The sequence below is a fragment of the Arachis hypogaea genome, chromosome 18 (assembly GCF_003086295.3).
Source record: "Arachis hypogaea cultivar Tifrunner chromosome 18, arahy.Tifrunner.gnm2.J5K5, whole genome shotgun sequence".
Taxonomy (NCBI): Eukaryota; Viridiplantae; Streptophyta; class Magnoliopsida; order Fabales; family Fabaceae; genus Arachis; species Arachis hypogaea.
Genome location: NC_092053.1, coordinates 127,407,056 through 127,431,680, shown reverse-complemented (window position 1 = coordinate 127,431,680; position 24,625 = coordinate 127,407,056). Strand labels below are relative to the sequence as shown.

The 24,625-nt window shown below is 38.5% G+C and overlaps 3 protein-coding genes across 12 annotated transcripts; all 3 read right to left on the bottom strand.

The window, feature by feature from the left end:
* Positions 1-6,457: 6,457 nt before the first annotated feature.
* LOC112769344 (uncharacterized) lies at positions 6,458-9,462 on the bottom strand. The gene is made up of 2 exons (XM_025813838.3): positions 7,589-9,462; positions 6,458-7,219 (listed from the first exon to the last, which is right to left on the bottom strand). Exons 1-2 carry the CDS (start codon positions 8,192-8,194, stop codon positions 6,632-6,634), a joined length of 1,194 nt encoding a protein of 397 aa, XP_025669623.1. The 5' UTR covers positions 8,195-9,462; the 3' UTR covers positions 6,458-6,631.
* A 1,143-nt stretch (positions 9,463-10,605) lies between these two features.
* LOC112769343 (DDB1- and CUL4-associated factor homolog 1) lies at positions 10,606-19,326 on the bottom strand. The gene is made up of 14 exons (XM_025813837.3): positions 18,658-19,326; positions 18,384-18,465; positions 18,145-18,261; positions 17,886-18,064; positions 16,819-17,674; positions 16,630-16,727; positions 16,071-16,494; positions 15,394-15,996; positions 15,129-15,311; positions 14,430-14,993; positions 14,169-14,279; positions 13,547-13,665; positions 11,848-13,420; positions 10,606-11,504 (listed from the first exon to the last, which is right to left on the bottom strand). The coding sequence occupies exons 1-14, from the start codon at positions 18,906-18,908 to the stop codon at positions 10,800-10,802; spliced, it is 5,865 nt and encodes a 1,954-aa protein (XP_025669622.1). The 5' UTR covers positions 18,909-19,326; the 3' UTR covers positions 10,606-10,799.
* A 1,547-nt stretch (positions 19,327-20,873) lies between these two features.
* LOC112770835 (pentatricopeptide repeat-containing protein At1g06143) lies at positions 20,874-24,093 on the bottom strand. Of its 10 annotated transcripts, XM_072224421.1 has the most exons (5): positions 23,872-24,092; positions 23,648-23,798; positions 23,319-23,525; positions 22,946-23,002; positions 20,874-22,843 (listed from the first exon to the last, which is right to left on the bottom strand). In XM_072224421.1, the coding sequence occupies exons 3-5, from the start codon at positions 23,330-23,332 to the stop codon at positions 21,169-21,171; spliced, it is 1,746 nt and encodes a 581-aa protein (XP_072080522.1). In that variant the 5' UTR covers positions 23,333-23,525; positions 23,648-23,798; positions 23,872-24,092; the 3' UTR covers positions 20,874-21,168. The 10 variants fall into 10 exon arrangements, with proteins under 10 accessions (XP_072080522.1, XP_025671036.1, XP_072080527.1 ...); XM_025815251.3 differs by having other exon boundaries at positions 23,648-24,093; XM_072224426.1 differs by lacking the exon at positions 22,946-23,002 and having other exon boundaries at positions 20,874-22,612.
* Positions 24,094-24,625: the final 532 nt, after the last annotated feature.

The following is a 24,625-nucleotide window of genomic DNA, read 5'->3' as shown; positions in this document are numbered from 1 at the left end:
AGTAGTTTTTTTTTTTAGATTGGGTTCTCAATATAGCTAAATGTGTCAGTATATTTATAATAAAAAAGATAACCACCTTTTAGAGTAATTCTATCTAAAATGATGGATGATCGTTTTCCTTTTTTAGGGAAGTTATTTAGATTTTCCTCCTAGTTGGATAGGAGATTCTTAGGAGTTAGCTACTTATAAGTAAGACTGTATTGCTGTCGTCGCGTCCGATCTCTATGAGGTCGGATAGGAATAGATGAGGCTGTCTTCGTTGGATCGGTGAGCTTTTATTCCTTTTGGGTCTGGCTATGTTTTTTGGACCAGAGTATGAACAAATATGTTGTTAGATTATTAAATTAAAAGAATAGAGTTCCACCTAAAATGGTAGATGACCGTTCCCCTCTTTTAGGGAAGTTGTTTAAATCTCCCTCTAGATAGATAGAAGATATTATAGGAGTTAGTTACTCATTTAAATAAGGTTGAACTGTCGAGGCCACCTTCGTTGGGTGAGCTTTTATTCTTTTTTAGTCTAGCTATGTTTTTTGGGTTAAAATATGAATAAATATATTATTAGATTATTACACTAAAAGAATTAGATTAAAAAAATTGAGTTAATAGCTAAATAATGATAAAAAATAATAAATTCTAATAACTCCAACATTTAAAAAATAAAAAAGAGGTTAGAACCGTTACACTATAACCAGCACTCTAAGCAAATGACATGTTAGGAGAAATTCTTTTCCTGCTAGAATTTCCTATTCACATAACATGATTATTCCGATTATTTTAGTAGAGGAAGTGAGGAACTGATACATGAATTTTCGACTCCTTTTCTTAATTTGAGGTAAGCCTTAATGTAATCCATGAAGTTGCACTCGAGTCTCATAGTAGTCCCTGAACTTAAAAGTTACCCATATTCATCCTTGAAGTTGCATTATGGGACTCAAACTTGTCCTTCCGGTAATTTCTGACCATCTGGCGCTATCGAAAAGCTGAGTTGGCAGCCTTCGTGACATGTGGACATTACAACGGCTAGCTGATGTGGCAGAGTAAACTGTCCTGAATCAAGTTGGTCCCTCAAATTAAGTTAAAACCCTAATCCTCAATTTTGAAGCCCACAGTGCTCACTCTATTCTCTTTTCTGCGGTTCTTGTCTTCTCCATCTTTGAAACCCGACGGTTATGGCAAGTGCGAGCAATGCAGCTGGGAGCTCGAACAACCCACGATCATTTGGAAGCATCATGAGGAGAATGAATAGAAACAGAGAAGCGCGTTTGCCAGAATGGGGTGGCTGCGGGTCGAGACCAGTGCTGCGGTGGTCAGGGACGGATTCTAATCTAGGAAGACCATTTCTGGGTTGCCCAAACTATAATGTAAGTATTATTGTTGTTGACTGCTGTATTTATGGATATAAATTTTGTTGATTCAATTTTTTTGGCTGTGCAGACTGTGGGTAAAAAATGGTGTGGATTGTTTTTGTGGGTTGATAAAGTTTTGGAAGAAGATGTCATAGTATGTGATGATAGAACAAGATATTCAGTTGATAATGAAGAATGGAAGATGAAGATTGCTTGGAAATTTGGTAAATTAGAGGCTGAAATTAGGGTTCTAAAAATTTGGGGGAGGGGGTGGGGGAGATTTTGATGTTTGTGTTCATGCTGCTGATTGTAGTTGGTGTTCTTGTATTAAGGTTGGATAGACAACATGGTCAACTGTATCTAGCAAAAAACAAATGACATGCATGTTATATGCATATGTTGTTCATGTACTTGTTCCTGTCCTTTTGTTTGAAAGAAATGCAAATTAAAGTGTTTGATTGTATGCATACTTCTGTTCCTGGTGTTCTGTTCAATGAAATGAAAATAGACAGGATTTGAATTACTCTTAAGTCTGTAACAGAGGACAAAATATAACCAAAAAGCTGACAAAACTCAATTCAAGAAAGTCATAATTCATATTGGTACTGTTTCATCCAAAAAGACATTATAGAGCCAAAACACCAAGTATATCAAAGTTGTTAACATATTGACCTCATAAGTTTCAAATACTAAAATCCCCAACACTAGGACAACGTTTAAGAAAGCATACATGGTAAAAAACTTCAGTAAAATAGATACACAAAGACACCATGTGTCCCTAAACATAATCATCCTAATCTTCATTTTTTGTGTCTGGATGCTTTGAATCCAGGGTTGGGTACAAACTTCATGAAGTTTGCAAGCCTTGTAGCAGTCCCCTGTGTTGCACCTTGCATAGGGTTAAGTGGGGGATTCCTTGCTGGTTGACTGCTTCCTGGTGGGGTAGCATCAGGTGGGGTGGTTGCTAGTGGATTGCTACTCCCTGAAGCTATTTTTTCATGATGCTTGGCGAACTTTCTTTTTAGAGGGAGCTTTGGTGGCCTAACCGGTGAGGGTAAAACCCATCAGCGAAAATATGTAAGATAGTTAGTAAACTAGGTAAGGATATGAATATAATAAATTCAAAGTCATCTAAGTTTGTGAACCTGTTGAGAGTCATCAGTTGCTTCCAAGGGTAGTTCACTTAGGTCAAGATTGATTTCAGTTGGGGCTTGTGGGACAGGGGCAGCAGAGTTGGCCTCACCTTCACCACCATTAGCAGCAGTGGGTTGTGCAGCGGCAGTAGCCTCTTCATCAGAAGCTCTTTTTGGACAGTTCCTTTTGGTGTGTCCTGTTTCGCCACAATAACGACATCGACCTTTTTTTTATAAATTCTTTTCATCTTGGTCTTCAACTCCTTACTCCCACTTGGCTCCTCATCTGCATCATTTTTTCTTTTTTTCTTAAGTGGTCCTGGCTTGTTTCTAAATTTTGGTGTTTGTGGTCTGTTATATGGTGACTTTTTCCATAGTACTTAACTTGGAATTGGATTGATATGGAAGGCATATGTGTTATTATATGCTTCCATGGTCAACCATTGATGACAAAACTCCTCCGGTCTCTTACCAACCCTTGCCAGTGCAGCACACGCATGCACACATGGCATCCCTAAACAGCATTCATGTAAGAACCGCGACTAATTAACCACCTAATTAGATAATTAAGTTGTCCATATTAGGTTCCGAAAATTTAGAGTGAGAATTTAAGGATTTAAATGTGATTTTTGGACTTAGTGGGTTTTTCTAAGTTAGAAAATGTATTCTTGGCAAAAAACCGTAAAAAACTGCAAACCGATAGTCGAACCGGTTGAATCGGTTCAAGTCTGCCCGGTGCTGCGCGAGAAAAAGTGAAAATAGTAAAAAACCTTAGAAAAATATTAGAAATAAAAAACCGGGCGTTAATTTTAAAAGTTTGGCCCAAAGTTGGGCCAAACAAACTAAAAACGCTAATGGGTTGGACCGGGCCCAAGTTGGGCCCAAGCCCAACATATATATAAACTTAAATGAACCCAAATGAGTTCATTTACTCCTCCATTACACAAACGCACAGCTGCATGAGAAGAGAGAAAGAAGAAGGGGAAAACACTATTCACTTCTCACTTCAATCCGCGATATCTCGAGCTACGGTGCTCCGATTCGCGTGCCGTCAGCGGCTACGCGAAGCTCTTGCCGAGGCCGTCACTTCTATCTAAACCTTGTGGTAATTTTCTCGAGATTTCTTGCTCAGTTTTCGTGCCCTTGTGAAATTCGAATTTCGGGGTTTGGTTTTGAGTGAAATATTGTGTTTTGGGTGTTTGGGTACACTCTAGCCTTTGATTAGCATTGAATTTTGGTTATGGAAACTGTTGGAAAAGGTAAGAGATCTTGAACTCTTGTGAAATTTTAATTATAATGAGTCCTAGGTTGAATTATTGTAAATTATGTGTGTTATAGCTTGAAGTTGTGATTATTGGAAATTGTTGGAGCTTGTTGGTGATTGTTGGTGGCTTGGATTGTGGTTGAAAGCTTGCTTGTGCTCAATTTGGGATTTTGGTTCATATTGGAAATCGGCCAAGATATGGTTTCAGTTTTCTCTATGTAGTATATAGTATTCATGGACACTTAGGCTAGTGACCCATAGGATAGATTTGAATTAAAATGGTTGTTGAGTTGTTGAATGATGATGTATGATGATTTATGATGGGTTGATGATTTTTTAGTTTAATTATGATGATTGATAATGATAATGATGATGAATGATTGTGAGGATTGAAAAGTTGTTTGGTATGATATATGTGATGTTGAGGTTGATGAAATGGTAATGTGGACAGAAAATTTGAATGAGGATCGATTATAGTGTTATACATTTAATGTTGAGGTTGAAAATAATGCAATGTGAAGGAAAATTTGGTAAGAATGGTGTAATATGATACAAGGGGTAGATTTTGATAGGAAATTGAGTTTGGAATGGTTTAAATTGGTTTTGGTTGTGTGTTGCAAGGAATTGAGAATTTGTTCAATTTGGTAAAAACTGGTTTTTAGTGAACTTTGACAGGTCATAACTTGTGCCTCAATTTTCAAAAGTTGTTGAATTTTGTTTAGAATTAAAGTCCATTGAAAACCCTTCAAATTGATATAAAGTTTGTAAAATTTGGACTTTTGTAGAGGAAGTTATGATTATTCAAATTTTGGTGTCAAAATCTAAAATTCTGCAAAGTTACAGAATTTTGTGATTTCTGGTATGTGCGCACGCACATCCCTGTGATTTTTTCGAACCTGTGCGCATGCACACACGGGGGAAGGCTTGCTGTTGGCAGCGCTAGCACAGCCTGTGCGCGCACACAACCAATGAAGATTTACAACCTGTGCGCACGCACAGCCTTGTGCGCACGCACACGTTGGGAAAGACAGTCTGTTGGGGGCGCTAGCACAGCTTGTGCGAGCGAACAAAATTGTGAAAAATTGCACTTGTGTGTACGCACACCCCTATGCGTACGCACACGTTTTGAAACTCTCCCTGAGCGTGCGCATGCACACCCCTGTGCGTATGCACACACCCTGTTTTATAACTTAAACCTTGTTTTTAAACTATTTCACTTTTCCAACAGGTTTGTATACTTCTATGACACCTAATTAAGACTCTTGGGTTTAATATCGAGCATTAAAACATAGGAAAGGTCTTAGGAGATTTTAGTTGGTATTTTCTTTGAAATGTTAGAGAACAGAGGCTAGGTTTCTGGTGTACTGAGGATGGATTTGGGGGACTGAGAAGGGCAAAAGATGTATGAATTGAGAAAGGGATGAACTAATGAGTTCGGAATGGAAATGTTGAATTTGACAGTGGTTGAGATAAGTCGAGGACTCGGAAAGAGATGATGGATCCATGATATACTGAAAATGTTTTCTGAAAAACCACTGATGTATCATTTTATACTGAGATTGTTGAGACGCTATGCGCCCGATAGGGACGGTGGTTAATCCCGCCTGCGTAAGGACGGTGGTTAATCCCGCTTATGTTGAGATGTGAGGTCTGTGGCAAGAGTATCCCGCTCGCATCCCTTCGGATCAATAGAGTGTGCAGGCAAAAAATCCTGGACGGCGATCCAAGCACTATATCTCAGGGTTCCCAATGATGATTCTGAAGGGCGACATCTCCATGGAGATGTGTCAGGTTGGCAGTTGAACCGACAATGTGATATCACAGCCAATAGGACAGGCATTCATCATGTGCATCTTCTATCTGTTTGTATGCTTTGCCGACTTGTAATTGATTGCCTATTTGTATAACATGTCTAATTGCCTACTTGAATTGCCTGAAATATATGCCTATACTTGTGTTTTACTTGCATTGTAATTAATTGTGTTTTCTACTGGGATTGAGGAGGTTCAGAAGACAGTGGCGATGAGATCGCATGAAGGATAGGTTGGTGAAGGCTGTGGGACAGCATTGGACTGTTAGACTAGAAAATCCCTTAAGTTAGATTGCCCCTTAAGTTATGTTAAGCTTTTAAGTTATGTTAAGGTTTTATATATGCTTTACTGTTTTTAGTTATGCCCTAAGATTGAATCTTGTGATGGATATGAAGTCTAGGATTGCCTTTGGCGTCCCGAGGTCTTATATCTTACATCACTGGGCACTGTTACCATACTGAGAACCCCTGGTTCTCATACCATATTCTGTTGTTATTTTTCAGATGCAGGTCGCAACCCACCTTGGTGAGTTGTTTGGATGATGACAGAAGCGGAGGATCATGATACTTTTTAGAGTCTTTTTGATTATTTTATTTATATATCTCTCACTTTTGTATTTTGCTTTTTCCTAGAGGCTTGTAGTGAGAGAGAAAAACTTGTATAAGCTATTTTAAACTTCAGATTTTGTTTTGTCTGTATATATGGCTAGCCGGCTTAAACTCCATGAGCCGTGGCTAGATTCTTATGATATTAAACTCTTATCTTTTGTTATATTATACCTATATCTTGTGCTTTAAGTTAGTAGCTCTGTTAGTACGTTTTGCGCTTTTCAAATCTTGTTTTTGAGCTATATCCTTCATCGGGATTCTAGATTGTACTAATTCTTTCTGTATATTATATGTATGAGCTTAGAACTATCGTAACTTTTGATTAACATTTGCTTTACGACGCGAGGTAAGGCTTAGGCTAATTAGGGTCTTACAATTCACACAACAACAAAGACAACAACAGTAAGCCAACAACAAAGGCTGATAATGATAATAAGATTAAAACAATGAATTTAAAAAAAATTACCACTCAATTGCCAGAAACCACATGTGTAGAGCCTCTTTCCCAATTCCACAACCATGTTGGTTGACCAGCTATGAACTTCGAACTTCTCATAGTCTGGGTCACCAGACCACATCGGGACCCAACTTTTGATTCCTTCCGTATCTTTTCTAACCTGCTGCGCTGTATAGGAGGTAGAATTTCAGTGTTTGAATTAAGCTTCACCTTGTTCCTAGCTATCGACCTCATTGCATACATCCTGACTTCTTCCAAGAGTGTGATAATAGGCTTAGCTCTAGCATCTTTGATCCTAGAGTTGAAGACTTCACAGACATTGTTGCAGATGTTGTCTATTTTAGGTGCATTACTGAAGAATGCCCGGCTCCAAGAGTCTCTAGGCCACTTGTTCAAATACTCACAGGCTTCCTTATTAACCTTCTCAATCCTTTTGATGATTTCAAGGAATCCATCTTGGCTAGTACACCTTGCACAATCCCATAGTAGCCCTCTAAGCTGGAGATCCTTCCATTGCTTATTGAAGTTCTTCCACAAATGCCAAACACAGAATCTGTGATGAACATCTGGAAAAACCTCCTTAACTGCATTTATAAGGTCCTGTTTGAGATATAAAAAAAATGTGTCAGACACTTGTTTTCGAGCACCAAAATAGTCCCTACACTTTTATAAGTGACATCAAACTAGTCCTTAAACTTATGCAAGAGACATCAGACTAGTCCTTAAACTTATGCAAGTGACATCAGACTAGTCCCTAAACAGCACTGTTACATACAAACAGGACATTATGCAGCATGTATAACCACCATCAGCCCAGGAATAATTCATCATATATAAATAGCAGCCCAGTTTATAAACAACATGTTGAAGAACACCCAATAGGTAACAACTAATAAGTAACAATAGATTCACACTTAATAAGTAATAACTAATAAGTAACAACCAATAAAGACAACAAATATTGCATACCTTCTGTATATCTGAGATAAAACACAGCTTGTTCTTCTTATAATCCCCCAAGTCTTGATGAAGTAATTCCAAGAACCATCTCCAGTTCTTAGTGTTCTCAACAGGGACAATTGCATAGGCAATCACATATATATGGTTGTTTGCATCTTGGCCAATGGCAGACAGGATCTGACCACCATGCCGAGTCTTTAGAAAAGCTCCATCCAAGCCTATCAGGGGTTTGCAACCAGCCAGAAATCCTTTTTTACATCCCTCCAAACAAACATACATCTTCTCAAATATTGGATTATCATCAGGGTTGGGTTGAGGTATAACACCAACTGTGACAGTGGAGCCTGGATTGCTCTTCAGCAGTGTCAGCCCATAATCCCTCACCATGCCATATTGGGCAGCAGCATCATCGTACACAATAGATCTAGCATCTCCTAAGGCCCTGGTCAGTGAAGACTTGTTTAGATCTAAATCACATTTTGTCTTAAAATATTGTGCAGCCTCGAAGTGTCTCAGATTCGGATATTTTCTTAGTTTCTTCACCAATTTGCAGGCTAGCCACTTCTTATTAGCTAGTCTGTTTTTGGTCTCTCTTGCATAGGTGTGATCATCCATGAACGTCTTGATCTGTCAGCAATTGTTCTCAGTATTGTTAGAAGCATACACAAGCTAGCCACAGCTCTCATCCTTACACACAGCTCTCATCCTCACGTTATCATTCTTCTTAAACCAAATCCTTCTACCCTATTGTATACAATATTCACGCACAGCCTCTTTGAACTCCATCTTCGTAGTGAATGTCATTCCAACCTCAAGCCTAAGCTCTCCAAACCTCCCTCCTTCTTTGAATGCAAGGAAGACGTCATCTGAATCAACTTCCTCCAACTCATCCTCAGAGTTCGAAGAAGTCTTCATTTCTTCCGAGTGCCATGAGTCTCCAGTTCTCCACCATCAGAATCATTATAAGCTTCATCCTGCACATCATGATAAGGAGCAACTGATGATCCAAACTTAGAAATCGGTCCAAAAATTATTTCATCATCCTCAGAATCTGAGCCTGCACAAACAGGACCATCATCTTCAACCATAATAGCCTTCTTTAGTTATGTAAGTTTTCTGTCCTAGTTCTCAGTTTCACATTAGTCTTTGTTGCTGATCTATCCAGAGGCAAGTCTTCTTCACTGGACACCTCATCACCACCAGGCCTATATGGTTCATCCTCTGCACTATCATCACTGTCATGGCTGTCTGAGGATTCATCTGAGCTAGACAAAGCAACAAAGGCTGTTTTTGGCTGTTTTTCCTTACAAATTGTTCTTGCAATATTTCCAGTAGTACCAGCTCTTGTCAGTGGCCTCCTTCCATATGCTGCTGCTATTTTTACATTCTTACAGCCTCTCTTTGGTATAGCCTTCTTGGTTTCTTTCCCTTTGGACCAAGGTTTAGAAATTGCAGTGAGTTGGGCCATTTTTTTTGTGAAATTTTGGGTTTGGTTTTACTAGGTTGGGCCATTGTTTTTGGTGGTGGATTGAGCTTAGATCCAAGACTTGCAGTGGGTTGGGGGGAATTTTTTCTGGTATGTTTCGATTACCAGCAGAAACTGAAGAAGGTGGCTCCTTTGGTTTTGTTGTATCGGTAGGCTTTTTTGGTTCAGAAGTTGGAGTGCATGATGTTGTGGTGGGAATTGGTTCGGTTGTGGAATTGGTTCGGTTGTGGCATTGGTGGTGGATTTTGGGGTGGAAAAAATGGTTGGTATCAGCATCAGCTCCTTGCTTTTAGATGCCACTGGTTCTACTTCCTCAATATACACAGGTTCAGATACTCCATGTTCATAGTACACATGAATAACTCCCTTGTTCTCCTGAGCCAGGTAACACATCTCCATGAGCTCCTTATCATCTGTTATTGCTCTTAAACCAGTTTGCAAAGACCTATTAGGCACCAGCCACCAAGTTTGGCTAACCTTGTCATACCCAATTTTCTTGTGATAGTCTCGGATAATCTCTCCACCGTTGTAAAACATACTTCCATCAGTCTCTGTGATAAACAACCCTCCATGGTGAAATATGATAGTAATCAATGGATCACCCATCTGCAATTTAAAAAAAAAAAATTCATTGATCAGAGTCATTGTCCTGAAACACATTAACAATTTGGAAACTCCATAACTAACTGCAGTAAACCCCTAACACATAAAGAACAAATTTCCATATCATCAAAACACAAGAAACATTCCCAGTCTATAATTTTGTTGGCCAAACCACTAAGAAACCCAGTTCTAATCAAACTCTAGCACAGAGCACAAAACAGAAGTGTTCATACCCATAACTTACAATAAAAAAAAGACCTGAACTTTTGTGAATATTAAAATAACAATATCAAAAAACAGAGAAACCACATATTTTTTTCATTTTTGGCTTACCTGTTTCAGAGAAACTAGCCTTCCCAACTCTGTGTATGAAGAAGATGACAACAGCAATGCTCCAGAACCTAAATTTTCGACTGAAATCGGTGCGGTTAATGCAATCGCACATGCGCCATTGGTGACTGTATCGGAGAAGAAGAAACCTCACTTTGTGTTGTGTTTGTTTTGTGTCTTGCGAGGAGGGAGACAATATGTTAGTGTAACGTTGAGGGGGGGAGATTTTCGGCATGAAACGACATCGTTTCATGTCATTTTGGCGCCACAGCAAAAACGGCATCGTTTCTATAATGCTCACGTGTCACGAAGCCTGCCAGCTCAGCTTTTCGGTAGCGCCAGATGGCCAGAAATTGCCGGAAGGACAAGTTTAAATCCCGAAGTACAACTTCAGAGATGAATATGAATAATTTTTAAGTTCAGACTATAAAACTCGAGTGCAACTTCAAAGACTACATTAAAACTTAACTCTCTTAATTTAGTATTATGAAGTACTACTTTATTTTTCTCCCTCTCAATATTACATCCTTCCGGGAAGGACATGTCTGTTTCAAACATTAGGACTAAAAAAAAGAAGCCACGTTGTTCTTAAGGGGGAAAAATGTTGTTTTGAAACATGTACAATTACGCTTCTTGACCTTTCTGTTATAATAATAACTATAGTGATCAATTCGAAGGAGACATCATTTGAAAGAGATCTCAGAAAAATTGAGGCAAAAATTATAAAAAGAAAAACCTTTCGGCCAAAAATGAATATAATGAAAAGAAAGAAATAATAATTACAGCCTCTTTGATTAACAGTTAATAACCAAAGCCATTACCCACATAATCCTCTTCATCGCTACTTAAGGATTCGAGTACTTCACTGTCTTCATCATCCTCCTCTTCCCCCTCCGTCAAAATCTCCAATATCCCAGGTCCTCCGTCAAACTCGACATCATCCAACATAAAGTCACCATCTTCATCATCATCAAGTTCACTTATACTATCATCATCTTCATCATTGCTCATGTCATCAGGATCACTATCGCTCTCACCACGGAAACCAGGGCCTAACAGTGGATCTACATCACCATCATCATCGTCGTCATCCTCATCTTCCTCCTCACTTTCTGCATCATCGGGATCAGAATCATCATCAGTTGGTCTCCGGCGACCAATTTCATAGACTCTAGCCGATGCATACATCTCATCTTGATCATCCATAGTAATCAACCCAACAAATGAATCTGTTGACTCAGTTGCAAAATCAAGGACACAGCGATCCACAGGTATAGTAGCTATGTCAGAATAATTAATTGCATCAACTGTTCGGAATGCAGCAAAAAGAGGATGCTTGACACGACGTGTGTGGACTGCTGACATCACATCTTCAAGATTTCTCCTCAAGATTGCATACATTACATCACCACGTGCATTGAATGTTATTGATGTTTGATCTAATGAAGGAACACTACGTAGTAGCCTGAACTTGCGCAGATCCCAGACTTCTGAGTTTATAATTACCTGGTTAAACATTTTTTCCCCAATAAATGAAAGGTCATAAACACACTTGAAGAAATAATAAAATATAAGTAAATTTAACAAATAATAATAATAACAAACTACAGAATCATTTCTTGGTGTTGAGCTCAACCATCTAAATAACTGGGCAGAATTTGATAAACCGCCCCCACAATCTATACATTATGGATGCACATTAGAAGTTGAGTTAATCCTTTATCAATTCATCCCTCCCATAGAGATTACGTATACCTTCTATATAACTATCTTACCACTTTTAGTCATCTTCAGATAATCTTCCAACAAAATTAGGACTTTAGCTTAAGACGGATAAAAGATTGCATACCTCATTACCAGCAGGATGAAAGCCTCCACCTCCATAGTCTGTGAACTGATCAAAACGATGAACAGGGCCAGAAACCCGCCGGTCCCACAGGACACCATTCCAAAGCAGCATTGAGTCAGAGGGGCTAAAGTGGATTAAAGAATACACATGACCACGCCCAGTAGAAGTTGCAAATGTATCTGTCAACTTCGATTCTAGCTGACAAGTTTGGATATCATACAGGAGGATTTCCCGCCGCGTAGATTCAGTTGACAAGGCTGCAAAGACATTCCCAGAATTGCTAAACCTGGCAGCCTTGCATCCATCAAATGAATGGGTAGGACCAGTCAAAATTGATGCTGCATCCCACAGCCTAACATCTTGGGAGCTTGATGAAAGCAACAGCTGCGTCTCACCAGAAACAAAAGACTGAACAAGCGTCAAAGGAGACTGGTGACCGGTGTAGCTCTCCACCACGTTGTTGTTGTTAGAGTCGAACAATTTTAGCTCCCCATTGTGGCTCCCAACAGCAATATGAGAAGAGTCCTCAAGGAAGGTAATGCATGTTAACAAGGCACCAGCATCATCCCTACAAGTGCGCCATGGCCTAAACCTGCTGTAAACAAATTGCCTATCCTTGCGATTCCCATGCACTCCTCCATATGCAAGTTTAAATTCACGTGTACCAAGCCGAGCAGTCACATTAGAAGGCGCGTCTAAGCTTCGCTTTGGCTCAGGACAAACATGAGGATGAAGAAGAGAGAGTGGAGGAAGAGTGGTAATAGGAGCTGGGCATTGGCGATGCTGATGCTTTAAATATTGAACCACTAGAGAATCAAGGGTAACTCGTTCTGGGTTGTTGGGCTGAAGATCATTTAACACTTGGGAGGATGGCATCATCTGACTTGGATTTGAAATACTGTATTGGTTCTCATCCCCATTGTCAGCTGTACTTCTTAGGTTAGAAATTGGTGTAGAAAGCCCGGCAAAATCAGCATGCTGAGTAGTTTTCCGTATTGAACTTGAAAAAATAGGAGAGCGAAGTCCTTGGTCCCCAACATTTAACCGCTTGGCAGATGATGAGAACATTCCTATATCCTTTAAATCAGAAAGCTTGCGCTTTGTTGGCATGTTCACTGGAGTCTTACAGTGAGATCCAGTATCAATGTTATGTTTCCCTGAGGATTCAGATGCCATCTCTAGAATACTAGTATCTGAAGATTCCTTCCCAGCACTTAACCATTTTCTGGATGGGGGCTGCTGTGAATCAGCAAGGTGACGTTTTGAATGTGAACCAAAAGATGATGAAAAGGTCAATGATTTTTTCTTTGCAGAGAAAGAATCAATTTTCAAGCTGACATCCTCATCCCTTCCATTAGCTTTTAATTTATTACTGAGAAATCCAGAAGGGGCCCGGCCAGATGGCCACTGAATTGATGTTGAGGAAACTTCTGGTGTTGTTGGCTGTTGTGCAAGAGAAGATGGAGCAGCCAATGATGGTAAGGGAGTCAATTGAGCCTCTTTAAGCAACGTAGAAGCAGCTTGTGACAATCCAGATGCCTGCAGGTGTTCATGAATTAGGAGCAAAAGTTCCCTGCATAAGAAAAACATATCAGTGACATCAGAAGGGTCACAAAGGGACACGCAGGAGGAGAGGAGGGAAAGAGGGATAAAGTAGTCTTGCAAAATTCTGAATGATCAACTGAAAAAAAAAAAATACCTTGAATGGTATGTAATAGGAGTAGCAGCAGCTATAGCTGCTCTTTCTATGCGCCTCAAGGTAGGAGTAGCTGCATCAGTAGCAGCTAATGTACTTGCACGCCCTGAATTAGTCACAATCTACAAATAAATTTCAATATAAATGTCAGTATTTCAGTTCCAGCCTCTTAGAAGTGAAGATATATATATGGATATATCTTTGTTAAGCATGAGTTCTGAATTCTAATGCCCATAAAACCTAGAATGTCTATAACCTACTGAGTTTTTTTCGCCTAAAATGTGTGATAAAGACTTTGACACAATAAGCTTTCTTAATTTATGGCAAGTTTGCAGTAAGAGTTTAAAATTTCAAAACTGAGACTAGCTGACTAGCTAGCAGCATGGTTCAAATATCTTTCAAGACCACAAATAGAAAAGCAAATTCACACACACTCTCCTTGACAACAATCAAAACCCAATACCAAAAAAGTAAAAAAAGGGGTAAATAATCGGATTAGTTGCAGCAAAAAGACAAACTGAAAAAAGAAAAAAAGAGAGAAAACTTTTTTATGAAAACAATTGCACAAGAAAAATATTGAAGCAAACACAACTTAGCTCCTGAACAAAAAAGTGGAGACGCTCACCCCGATCAACTCAATTGCAGCCTGGGAAAGTTCAGCTTGCCACCTGCCCTGCTCTGTTCCAGTTGTCTGGCTGCCTGAATCGCGAATTAGCTCTGAAAGCTTTTTCCCAACCTAGGACACAGCCACCAAATTTGGATTTTGAATTTCCACAATATTTTGTTTCAAATTTCTAAAAGCATCATAAGAATAGAATTTAACAGATTCGCAAGTAGAAGTTAAGCGGAATTATCAAGGGCAATAAAATCAGTGATTGTTTCTCACCTGAAGCTTCGTCAATATGTGTGCAATTGTATCATCTCTAGCTAATCCAAGTAGGACTCGACATGCTAGAGCACGAAGGCAATCTAGAGCAGCAGGTGGTGAATATATGCGAGGTTGGAGGAGATGCAAAAGAACCTTTATACCATTATTAGAACGAACAGCTTCTCTTGCTTGACGATATCCTTGTTCTAGTTGTGCAGCTAGGCCAGCACAACCTGCTCCAGCACCCAGAGTGATTCTCCGGTCGCCAACTAATCCTGAGGTTGTTGCAGAACCAGGAGTTTGTGGAGTGTTATTCAGTGTTTGTGAACTAGATATTGTTGTTGTTCGATCTACAGCACTGGATTCCCCATTCCTTTCTCTAGGATCAGTCTGATTGGTAACAGCAGCCACTCTATCCGGGTTATTACGTTCAGCAGTCCTGTCTCTACTCTCCAAGGGTGGAGCATTTGAGGTCTGGGCAGAAGCAGACTGTTGACTTTGTGAAGCCAAAGCAGGTTTATTGCTGATTGAAGGTGGAGGGCAAACAAGGTTGACCAAAACATTTAATGCTGGCTGGATGATCTGAAATGCAGAAGCATATGCTGAGGAAAATGAGATATCATATACTAGAGGAACAGGCACAAAAAAATGTCTAACAACTTCCTATACAAAAAATTAGGGTACTAAACACTAAAGTTGCTACCGTAAGACACTTACCTCCGGATCCACATGACTACTAACAATATTTGCAGCATCCAAAATCACTGCTATACCAACACGATTATTGCTTAGTGTTGCATTTACAATCATCTTACGACTGCTAGGTACCAAAGTCACAATATGCAGAACACCCAATGCATACTGGAGCAAATCATGCAGATATCGTTCCACAGGTGGGGCCTACAAACAACCAAATGAACAATAAATAGATAAACTACAATAATTACAATATCCATTGATGCACAAACTGAAGGTATCATACCTGACACAATTCCAACATAGTAATATGGCCACTATAAGCCAAGAATTTCTCCACAGCTGGCCAGCGAGTTCTTACAAATGCAGGACCAAGCTTCCGATCTTTTTGTAATTGTAGGAATACTGCATCTATGGCCTCATTACTGATATCAAGTGGCTTGTACGCGGCCCTTACACTTGGGATGTTCCTAGCAGCACTACGGTTACTTTTGTTTGGGCGAATTGAATCAACTAATAAAAGGAGATGTGCCCTGAAATATTGTCGCAAAGCAACACAAGTGTGGTAGGCAATCTGCTTCTCAGATGATGTCAGCACTTCTGCAGATGATCGATCATTCCGAAGAGATCCTGCACTTGATAAGCCCAAGGCTCCAGAATTTACTCCAGACCTTACCGACGCAGCATCATTTAGAAGACCAAGTAATTTCTGTAATCCATCTTGAGAATCAAAAGCATCAAGAACTGCTCTGAAGACAAATGCAGCGGCAAAAAACAATGCCGCATTTTTGCGCGCTTGATCTTGGTTGCACTCCAGGAGTTGGAGAGCCAACTCAACAACATGAAAAACGACGTCTGACGGAAGAGCACAAACCCTTTCCATTATTCCCTGAAATTACAAGATTTGATATAGTGTTATTGGGCTTATAACTCATCAGGTATGACTATTAAACAAGTAAGTACCTGAAGGGAACCAATGGTAAATAGACAAGACGATAGGCCGAAGTAAGTTTGAGCCATTCTAGGGACAGCTAGCAGCTTTTGCATTCCCCCACGGTCCACAAATAGTGCAGCAAATTTCCTATGAGCAGCCAAAGCACATATCAGCTTCATGACATCAGGCAACAGTAAAGCAACCTTGGATGCCTCCCGATGTTTGGAATTTTGCTGCAGAAGAGCAAGACATACATCTACTCCCTTTTCATGTAACACGGGGCCAAGAACTTCTACATATTCTCCAAGTAACTCAAGGCACTGAATGCAATACTTTTCCCTCAATTGTGCAAGGGATTGGATATCTGGGATGAAGTACTCTTCAACATCCTCAACAATTTCCGGTTCTGCGCCACTCACATTCTCTGTTTCAGTATTGATACTAATGGAGCTCCTGCGACCAACCAGAGAAGAACATTATAACCAATTAGGCAATTACCATGACTAAAAGTATTATCCTACTATCCTTGCAGTTGTCATGTAAGCACCGAGATCATGCACATAAAACAATGAAATATGCGTAGGATACCTTGAAACCTCAACTGCAGATGCAGCATCAACAACAGTGGATGCAGCCCTTGAAGCAGCCAAAACAGCAGCATCCTCATCATTAGTGGATTTAAACTCCTGAAAAAATATTAGAAGCAACAATTTTAACATTTGAATGCAAAGTATAAACTACTACAGTTTTAGCATTTGAATCCAAATATTATCATACCTCCGAAGCTGTGGTTTTAACAAGGTCAGCAGCCGCATCACCAGCTGCTTTAACAGCTTCATCAGGTGCATTGGCAGATCTGGCTTCAGCTTCAGCAGCACAGATTGCTTTCCGAACAATATCAGAAATATCTCTACTTCCAATACGGCAGTCTCTGAAGCAATCATCATTATCCCCTCTTTCCAAAACAGAAGCATCTGAAGTTGTCCTAGCATTCTTTTTAGAATCAGGCACCCTTCTAACATCGACATTCCTCTGCATGGTCCTATCTCTGACACTACGTCCCTGCCCTAGTCGACTACCAGAACCAGGTGATGAAACAATGGCTTCACTTTCTACAGTCCCTTCGTTGACCCTTCCTTTTCCTTTGGATCTTCCCCATCCACGATTTGTGCGCCTTCTCGAAGAATCATCTCTCAAATTGTCATCATGCTCGCCATATTTCATCCTTCCATCACTTATATCTGTACAGTGCCATCTATCCTCATCATCAGCATCTGCCTCACGGATATCAGCATTTTTGCCAAGCAAGTCAGGGGGCTCGCCATCAACCCAGGAATCTTCTTGTCCACTAATGCTTTTATCAAGACCCCTTTCAAGAGATACATCATCTAAAGATCTATCATCAACCATCCGTGAATCATCTAAATGACAAGGTTCCAAGAGCTGGCGAAATCTTCCACGACCATCATCTCTAACTCTGACTGAACTATTCCCTGATGCATGCCTACTATCTGTTGCATGAGTAATTTCTTTCTGGCTGCTACTTGTCTCACCAAGCACACGCAGACGGAGATAACGCATGAGCTTAGCTGACAATCCAGATGTCAATACATCCTCCACAACTTGACCTCCGCTGAGACCATTCATTATTAATAAGCAAAATTGAGAAAATTAGAACTAAACATACATGGATAAGCAAGATAAGGAGCATCATCCACTTGAACTACATGCAATAATAATAATAATAATAATAATAATAATAATAATAATAATACATCACAGTAAAATAAGCCAGATTTTTGTGATTAAACTCTAAGAAATTGCCTAGTGATTCAGTAACATACCTAACCAAACACACAGCAAGAACTCCTGTTGAATAGGTTTTCAACATTTCAGAATCTGAGGCATCCCTTCTCCCTGAGTTATGCTTCAGATTTTGCTCTTCAGCAGATAGTCTACCATTATCATCCAGCACCCACTCTTTGATGCAGTCCAGTACAGGTTCGTCAAAAACATGAGGATACTGCGCATTTACACTCTATCACATCTTGCGTAACATACATTGGAAAAAAAAAAAGACTACGCATGAAAAATAAATCTTACAATCCAAGTCAGTGAACAGCATAAGAGAAGTCTACAAGTGGCAGCTTGAACGGCAGTTGAGTACGTCGATTCTGCCAGAAACTTCGAAGATATCAACTCAAAGAACTCGTCATTTTCCTGTGGACAATGGTCACGTCAGATCAGATAACTTCTATTTTAGCATTTAACATCAAAGCTTAACTCCATTAAAAGCTCCATCAAAGAGATTTTTTAAAAAAAGACCATTTAGGTGAAAATACCCGAATTAAGCTCCCAAGGCGCCCAATGTTATGGGCAGCACGGGCATTACTTGAAGAAGAATAACCATTCTCTTCCATGTATCTACATTCCAAAATATAAATCATCAACGGCACATTAGCATCAATGATCATATACAGGTACAATAAAAACACAATTGAATTCATATTTTCTATGAAAACCTAAACACAACGAATACACTGAAAACCGCCGCGAATTTTAAACAATAACAATAACGAACGAACGAACGAAAGAAAGAAAAGAGCCAAAACACACCGTGACTCTTGCGTTTCGAGGATAGAGGCCAGGGCGTGGAGAACCGCGGGCTTAGGGTTATCGGGCGCAGAGATAATCTTCTCCATGAGCCTGTTAACCTTGGCGACAAGTTCCTCCTCCTCTTTCTTGGAATCGTCTTCTTCATCCTCTTCCTCCTCCTCCACCGGTGGTTCAGATTCCGGCGCCGGAAGTGGTGGAGGCTGCGGCGGTGGAGGACCTTGGCCTTGGTTCTGATTCGCTTGGTCCTCCATGGAGTTTATCAAAAAGAGTGTAGAAAAGTGCAAATAAAAAAATTAAAAAGAAAAGAAAAACCGAGGGCTCTTTCCTCTCCTGATCTAGAGCTAGTAGTTAGGGTGATAAGGTACACATTCCAGAGCCATATTTGCTGCTCTCATCATGTCCCCAGCCCGTGCGAAAATTTATTTGCTCCGAAGGAACCTTTTGATCCACTCGGTGATTAATTATTAATATTAGTGATCTGGTGTTGTTAATATAAAGGGAGAGATAGGGTGTGGTTTGTGTTATTGAGGTTTTTGTGTTGTTGGGGAGTTACAGCAGGAGAAGAAGAAGAAGCAAGGAAGAAAGAAAGAAAGAAAAAAGAGCATAAATTGGTATAAACGGAGAAGGAAATAGAGGAAGTGAGAAAGTGCACGATACCACCAAGAGCATGATGATAGATGGGTCGGAAGCTTCGCGATATAACCCGCCCGGTTCTGAACCCTACCCTAATAGGCCCAACAACTACTGGTCCACCACTGAACTTGTGAAGCCCATACGCTGAAAGCCCATATCATAATGCTGATGTTCTATTTGGTTGAACAAAGTTCCCAAAACACACAAGACCAAACAAACAAACTCCCAAAAAATAGATATTCTGCTTACAGGACCATATCATGACTATTTGCTGCTCAAAAACTTAATACATTTACATTTGCTGCTCAAATTCTTAGGATTTCTATAGTAATTCTCTCCAATTTTTTTTTTAATTGTTTGATAAAATATGATTTTTTATAATTTAATATTTTTTTGTCCCACTTAAAATAAATGTAAGATAAAATATGAAGCTTTACCAATAATTGAAAAAAGAAATTGAGAAAATCTATTTTCGAATTAAGATAGCCAAAATCCTTGTCCAAAAACACATAGGATCCAAAATCAAAATCAGTGACCAAGATTGTTGTAAGAGTTAGAGTTTTTGAACCACACCCTGATACTGAAAGTGCGCTCTCTATGGTGTTACAAAATCCCGTATCTCTCACTCTACCCAAAAAAAGAGTGTTGTACGTTGAGTGGGTTTTTTGTTAAGAGTGGAATCAGTGGATGCTTGTTCTTCGGGGGATGGGCAATGAAAAAAAAAATGTGGTTTTTTTCATACATACGAGATAATAATTAAATTAGTCTATTAGTTTTTTTATGCGATAATTAAATTAATTTTTTTAGTTTTTAAATTGAGCAAACTAGTTTTTTAATTTTGAATTGTAAATGTAATTAGTATTTTTGTAAATTGACCAGTTAATGTTAACTTTAAGAAACTAATTTGATAAACTATAAAACTAATTTAGCTACTAAATTTTAATGTTACATTACAGTAACTTATAATTAGAAGAACAAAATTTAGCTTTTTGTTAGAATAACTATGTAATTATATTATTTGTACATAAAAAGTCAATTACTAAATTAGTCATTTGTATAGAATACATGATTATATGTTAGAATATAAAATACATATTAAAAATGAGATAAACAATATATGTATTAATACACAAATATTTGGTGAATGATTTTTTTGTATGCACATAACATTTTTGTTAACCATGTGATAATCACATGTTAATTTGCAACTTTCGTTAAATATTTTTTTCTTAAAATTACAAAATTTACATCAGTATTTCTATTTTAGTTACCACCATTTTCTCTATTTTTTCATGCATGGTTACCATAATTATGATTTTTCTTTTTATAATTGTATTCATTAGATAAAACTTGCTAATATCCTCTATAATTTCTACCCATCTATTGTGGATGGGCTATAAACTCTATTAAATTTGGGACTTTCTTAAATTTAAAGTCTCTTTAATTTGTAGGCCACAATTAACACAAGCAAGCTTGTTAGATAAATCAAACGTTTTGGGAGCTCTGGACGATTTTTCTTTGGCTTTTATAAGTAGTTTTCTCAGCAACATTCTTTTAGAAGTAATTTTATTAGTGACATGAACTTTGTGGGTAATTTTGGTACTTTACTCACATATCAATCATCAAATACATCGAGATAATAAATCCCGTTAATGCAAGGTCTTTCATAAAACAATGAATCAAAGCCTCGTATAGACCAAACTTATATCAGCTGCCAAAAGACAATAATTAACAGCACATAAAGGAAGCTAAGCATTCTTTTGGGCTTACTCTTCAACTGTTTAGCTATGTACAAATTTCATCACATTTTATACCTTTCTTTGATACAATGATATTCCTTCTAACTCCTAAAGACTCTTGCTTAAAGAGTCCAAGTCATTATACAAAAAGCTCCATATCGTAGACATTGCTAGCTGGCCTCAACTGCTCATCGAGTTCAGCTAGCAACAAGTGAATTTGACCGTACAATGGATGATGTTTATCAGATGCTGCAAATAGATGAATTTTCTTATTGATTTCTACCCAGCTATGCCCAGGATATTTCTTTTCTATGCCAAAATCCTTCATGGTTTTCCGGATCTTCACAACATCATTCCACCTATTTACTTCAGCATACATGTTAACAAGAAGACTATAGTGCCCGCTGTTACCCGGCTCAAGAATCATCAGATTCTGAACTGCAATATGAGCAATCTCCAAGTTCTTGTGAAGCTTACACCCGTTCAATAAGGCACCCCAAATAAAGGAATTAGGTTCAAATGTCATGGTTCTAATAATCTCTAAAGCTTCCCCAAGCAACCCTGCCTTGCTCAACAAGTCAACCATGCATCCATAATGCTCAATTTGAGGAGTAATACAATAATCCTGCATCATGCTCATAAACCAGCGACGACCCTCGTTTACGAACCCAGCATGGGTGCAAGCAGTTAGGATACTAATGAATGTAACTGCGTTTGGTTGGATTCCTTTCCTCACCATTTCGCCGAACATACCTAATGCTTCTTCTGCATATCCATGTGTTGCAAGCCCATCAATCACAGCATTCCAACAAAACAGGTTTTTCCTTTGCAATTTGTAGAACACCAAAAGAGACTTATCAATGTTCCCACATTTTGCATACATATCAACAAGCGAAGAGCCGATGTAAACATCAAGATTAAATCCATTCAGCATCAAATAAAGGTGTACCTCCTTTCCCAATTCAAGAGCTCCTAGATGGGCACAAGCTGAAATGACAGTGGTCACAGTCACTTCATCAGGGATCATTCCATTGTTGATCATGTCATGAAAAAGTGCTATTACATCACCATACCTTTGGTTTCCAGTATAACAAGTCATCATGGTTGTCCAAGAAATAACATCTCTAGAAGGCATTTGCTTGAACAAGATTTCAGCAGACTCAACATTCCCTGATTTTGTGTACCCGTCAATCATGGTATTCCATGTAGCAATATTTTTTTCAGGCATTTCATCAAACAACTGGCGCGCAGAATTCATGTCCTCATTTCGAACATGAGCAGAAATCATTGTAGTCCAAGCAAAAACATCTCTTTCATTCATAGCATCAAACACCTTTATGGAGTCACGCAGCTCGGCTAAAATTGAATAAAACTCGATGAGCGTAGTCTGAACAAACACATGAGAATCAAATCCATGTTTCCAGACATGGGCATGAACAGCTTTGCCTGAAACTGAATCCATCAACAAAGTACAGGCCTTAACTAAAGATGAAAACGAATAACTGGTAGGCTTGACGTTGTTCCTCAACATATGTGTATAATAAAGTAACGCTTGGTTTGGGTGACAGCAATGAACACAGCCTCTGACCAATGCATTATAAACCCAAGCGTTAGGACTTTCCATCCAAGTAAAAGCTGAAGTTGCTAAATCTATGCAAGAAAATAGAGAACATGCACTTATAAACTGGTTCATCAAGAAGCAATCTTGGTTGGCATTGGTCTTGATCATGGAGGCATAGACAAATTCCAGTGTTTTTGTTGTCACACATCCCTTTATCTGCCCAAGAATTGTCTCCTTGAGGGTGTGCACATTTCTGTGTTGAAAAATATGTTTCGGATTTGAGCAGTGTTTAAGCAACATTGCTTTAGATATCTTAAATTGAGGCAAGAAAAAGGTATAATCAGCTTAATCCAACCTCTCTGAGTAGCAAACATTCACAAACATAAGCATCTTGATCCAGTGTACCTGTATGCTTAATTTGGTTTTCAATTTTCATGTGCACAGAAATGGTTAATTAGCTCCTTAGAAAACTATGATACTTGAAGTAGGTTTTATATCTTAGAAGCAAGTATACTTTAAGCACATCATCCGTAAACATAAACATTAATTTGCAAACAAAAGCAAACTGTAGCACAAATAGAAAAGAGGCTTCCTTTCCCACTTCAATTAAAAAGTTCCATGACAAAGAGAACTCAATTGATATACAATTTCTATCCTCGTTTAGTACCTGCAACTACAAATAATATTTTTTTATCAATCATTTGCAAAAAGAAACCGATGAATTTTACCTAATTTTGTGCATTTTATGCAAATTGATAATTTGTTACTCTTCTTGAATCCAATTTTCTAGCAGCAAGGAGCTCTCCCCATTTTTCTATACTCCTTTCAGTTGCAAGACCCAAAACTGATCCCTTGTTTTCATTTTTGGATGTGTTAAAGATTCAAGTGTACAAAAGTTGCCAATGACATCAGTCAAATATACATTCAACTTATATCTGTCAATGAAACCACATCTAATTTAGAAAAATCTCCATGCTGGCATATTGGCCACATTTCTGAAATCTAAATCATTGCTGTATATATCTAGGTTAAACCTACTGATAATGAATTTAGGTACCTCACGTATGCACCTTCCTTGCAGTTTTCACACCGAAATAACTTCCCTTTGCCCATGCATTCTTGGAACACCTCCAGCAAGATTTATAGTACCATTCATCCTTCCCAGCATCCATGGCTACAACGGTAGCAACTATCCATGCTGGCCCCTCCTAAAAAATTAGAAGTTGAAAACGTAGGAAATATAAAATGCAAAACTAATTTTCTTTTCGGCTACCACGAAACCTGCGAATCAAGAACAGAAGAAGAACACCAAAAGTCGTATTTTTGGTTCAATTTGTTGAGAAGAATCTGGTTGACAGAAGCGAGGAGAGGCAGAAGCAGAGGAACTAAAGCGGCGGGAACCGGTGGCTGCGAGAAGAGCTAATGGCTTTGATCAAAATTAGGTCTGGAATGGACGGTGCCTTCAGAGACATCAGCCCAAAGTAAATTACACGATACAACACATGTTAAAATTATATATATATATATATATATATATATATATATATATATATATATGTATTTTTTAAATAAATTATAATGATTTTTTATATTTTATTACTGTTAAAATATAAAATAATTTTAACTGTTTTTAATGTCTTTTTTTAACTATATAAAAGTATCTAAAATATTTTTTGTTTTAATAAACAATATTGAGTTTTGCTAGAGAACTAACTAGAGTCTAGCCAATTTCTGCCAACTTTTTAATGGATCCGATTTCGAAACCCGTCTTAACAAAGGTAAGTTAATATACATGGATATTTCTTATGCTAAATATTATGATGTTTCTTTTTCATACTAAATATGCAAACCCCATGAAATTAGCGAATAACTAGTCAAGAAATTAAATTTTAATATGAAAAATTAAAAATGTAAATATAATATTAAAATAAGATAGAGCTCGTTAAAATGAGAATTTCGACACCAATTTCAAAGAATTTGGCCCAAATTTGAGCCGGATGGACCAAACCAGTTAAACCGGATCCAAAACGGGCCT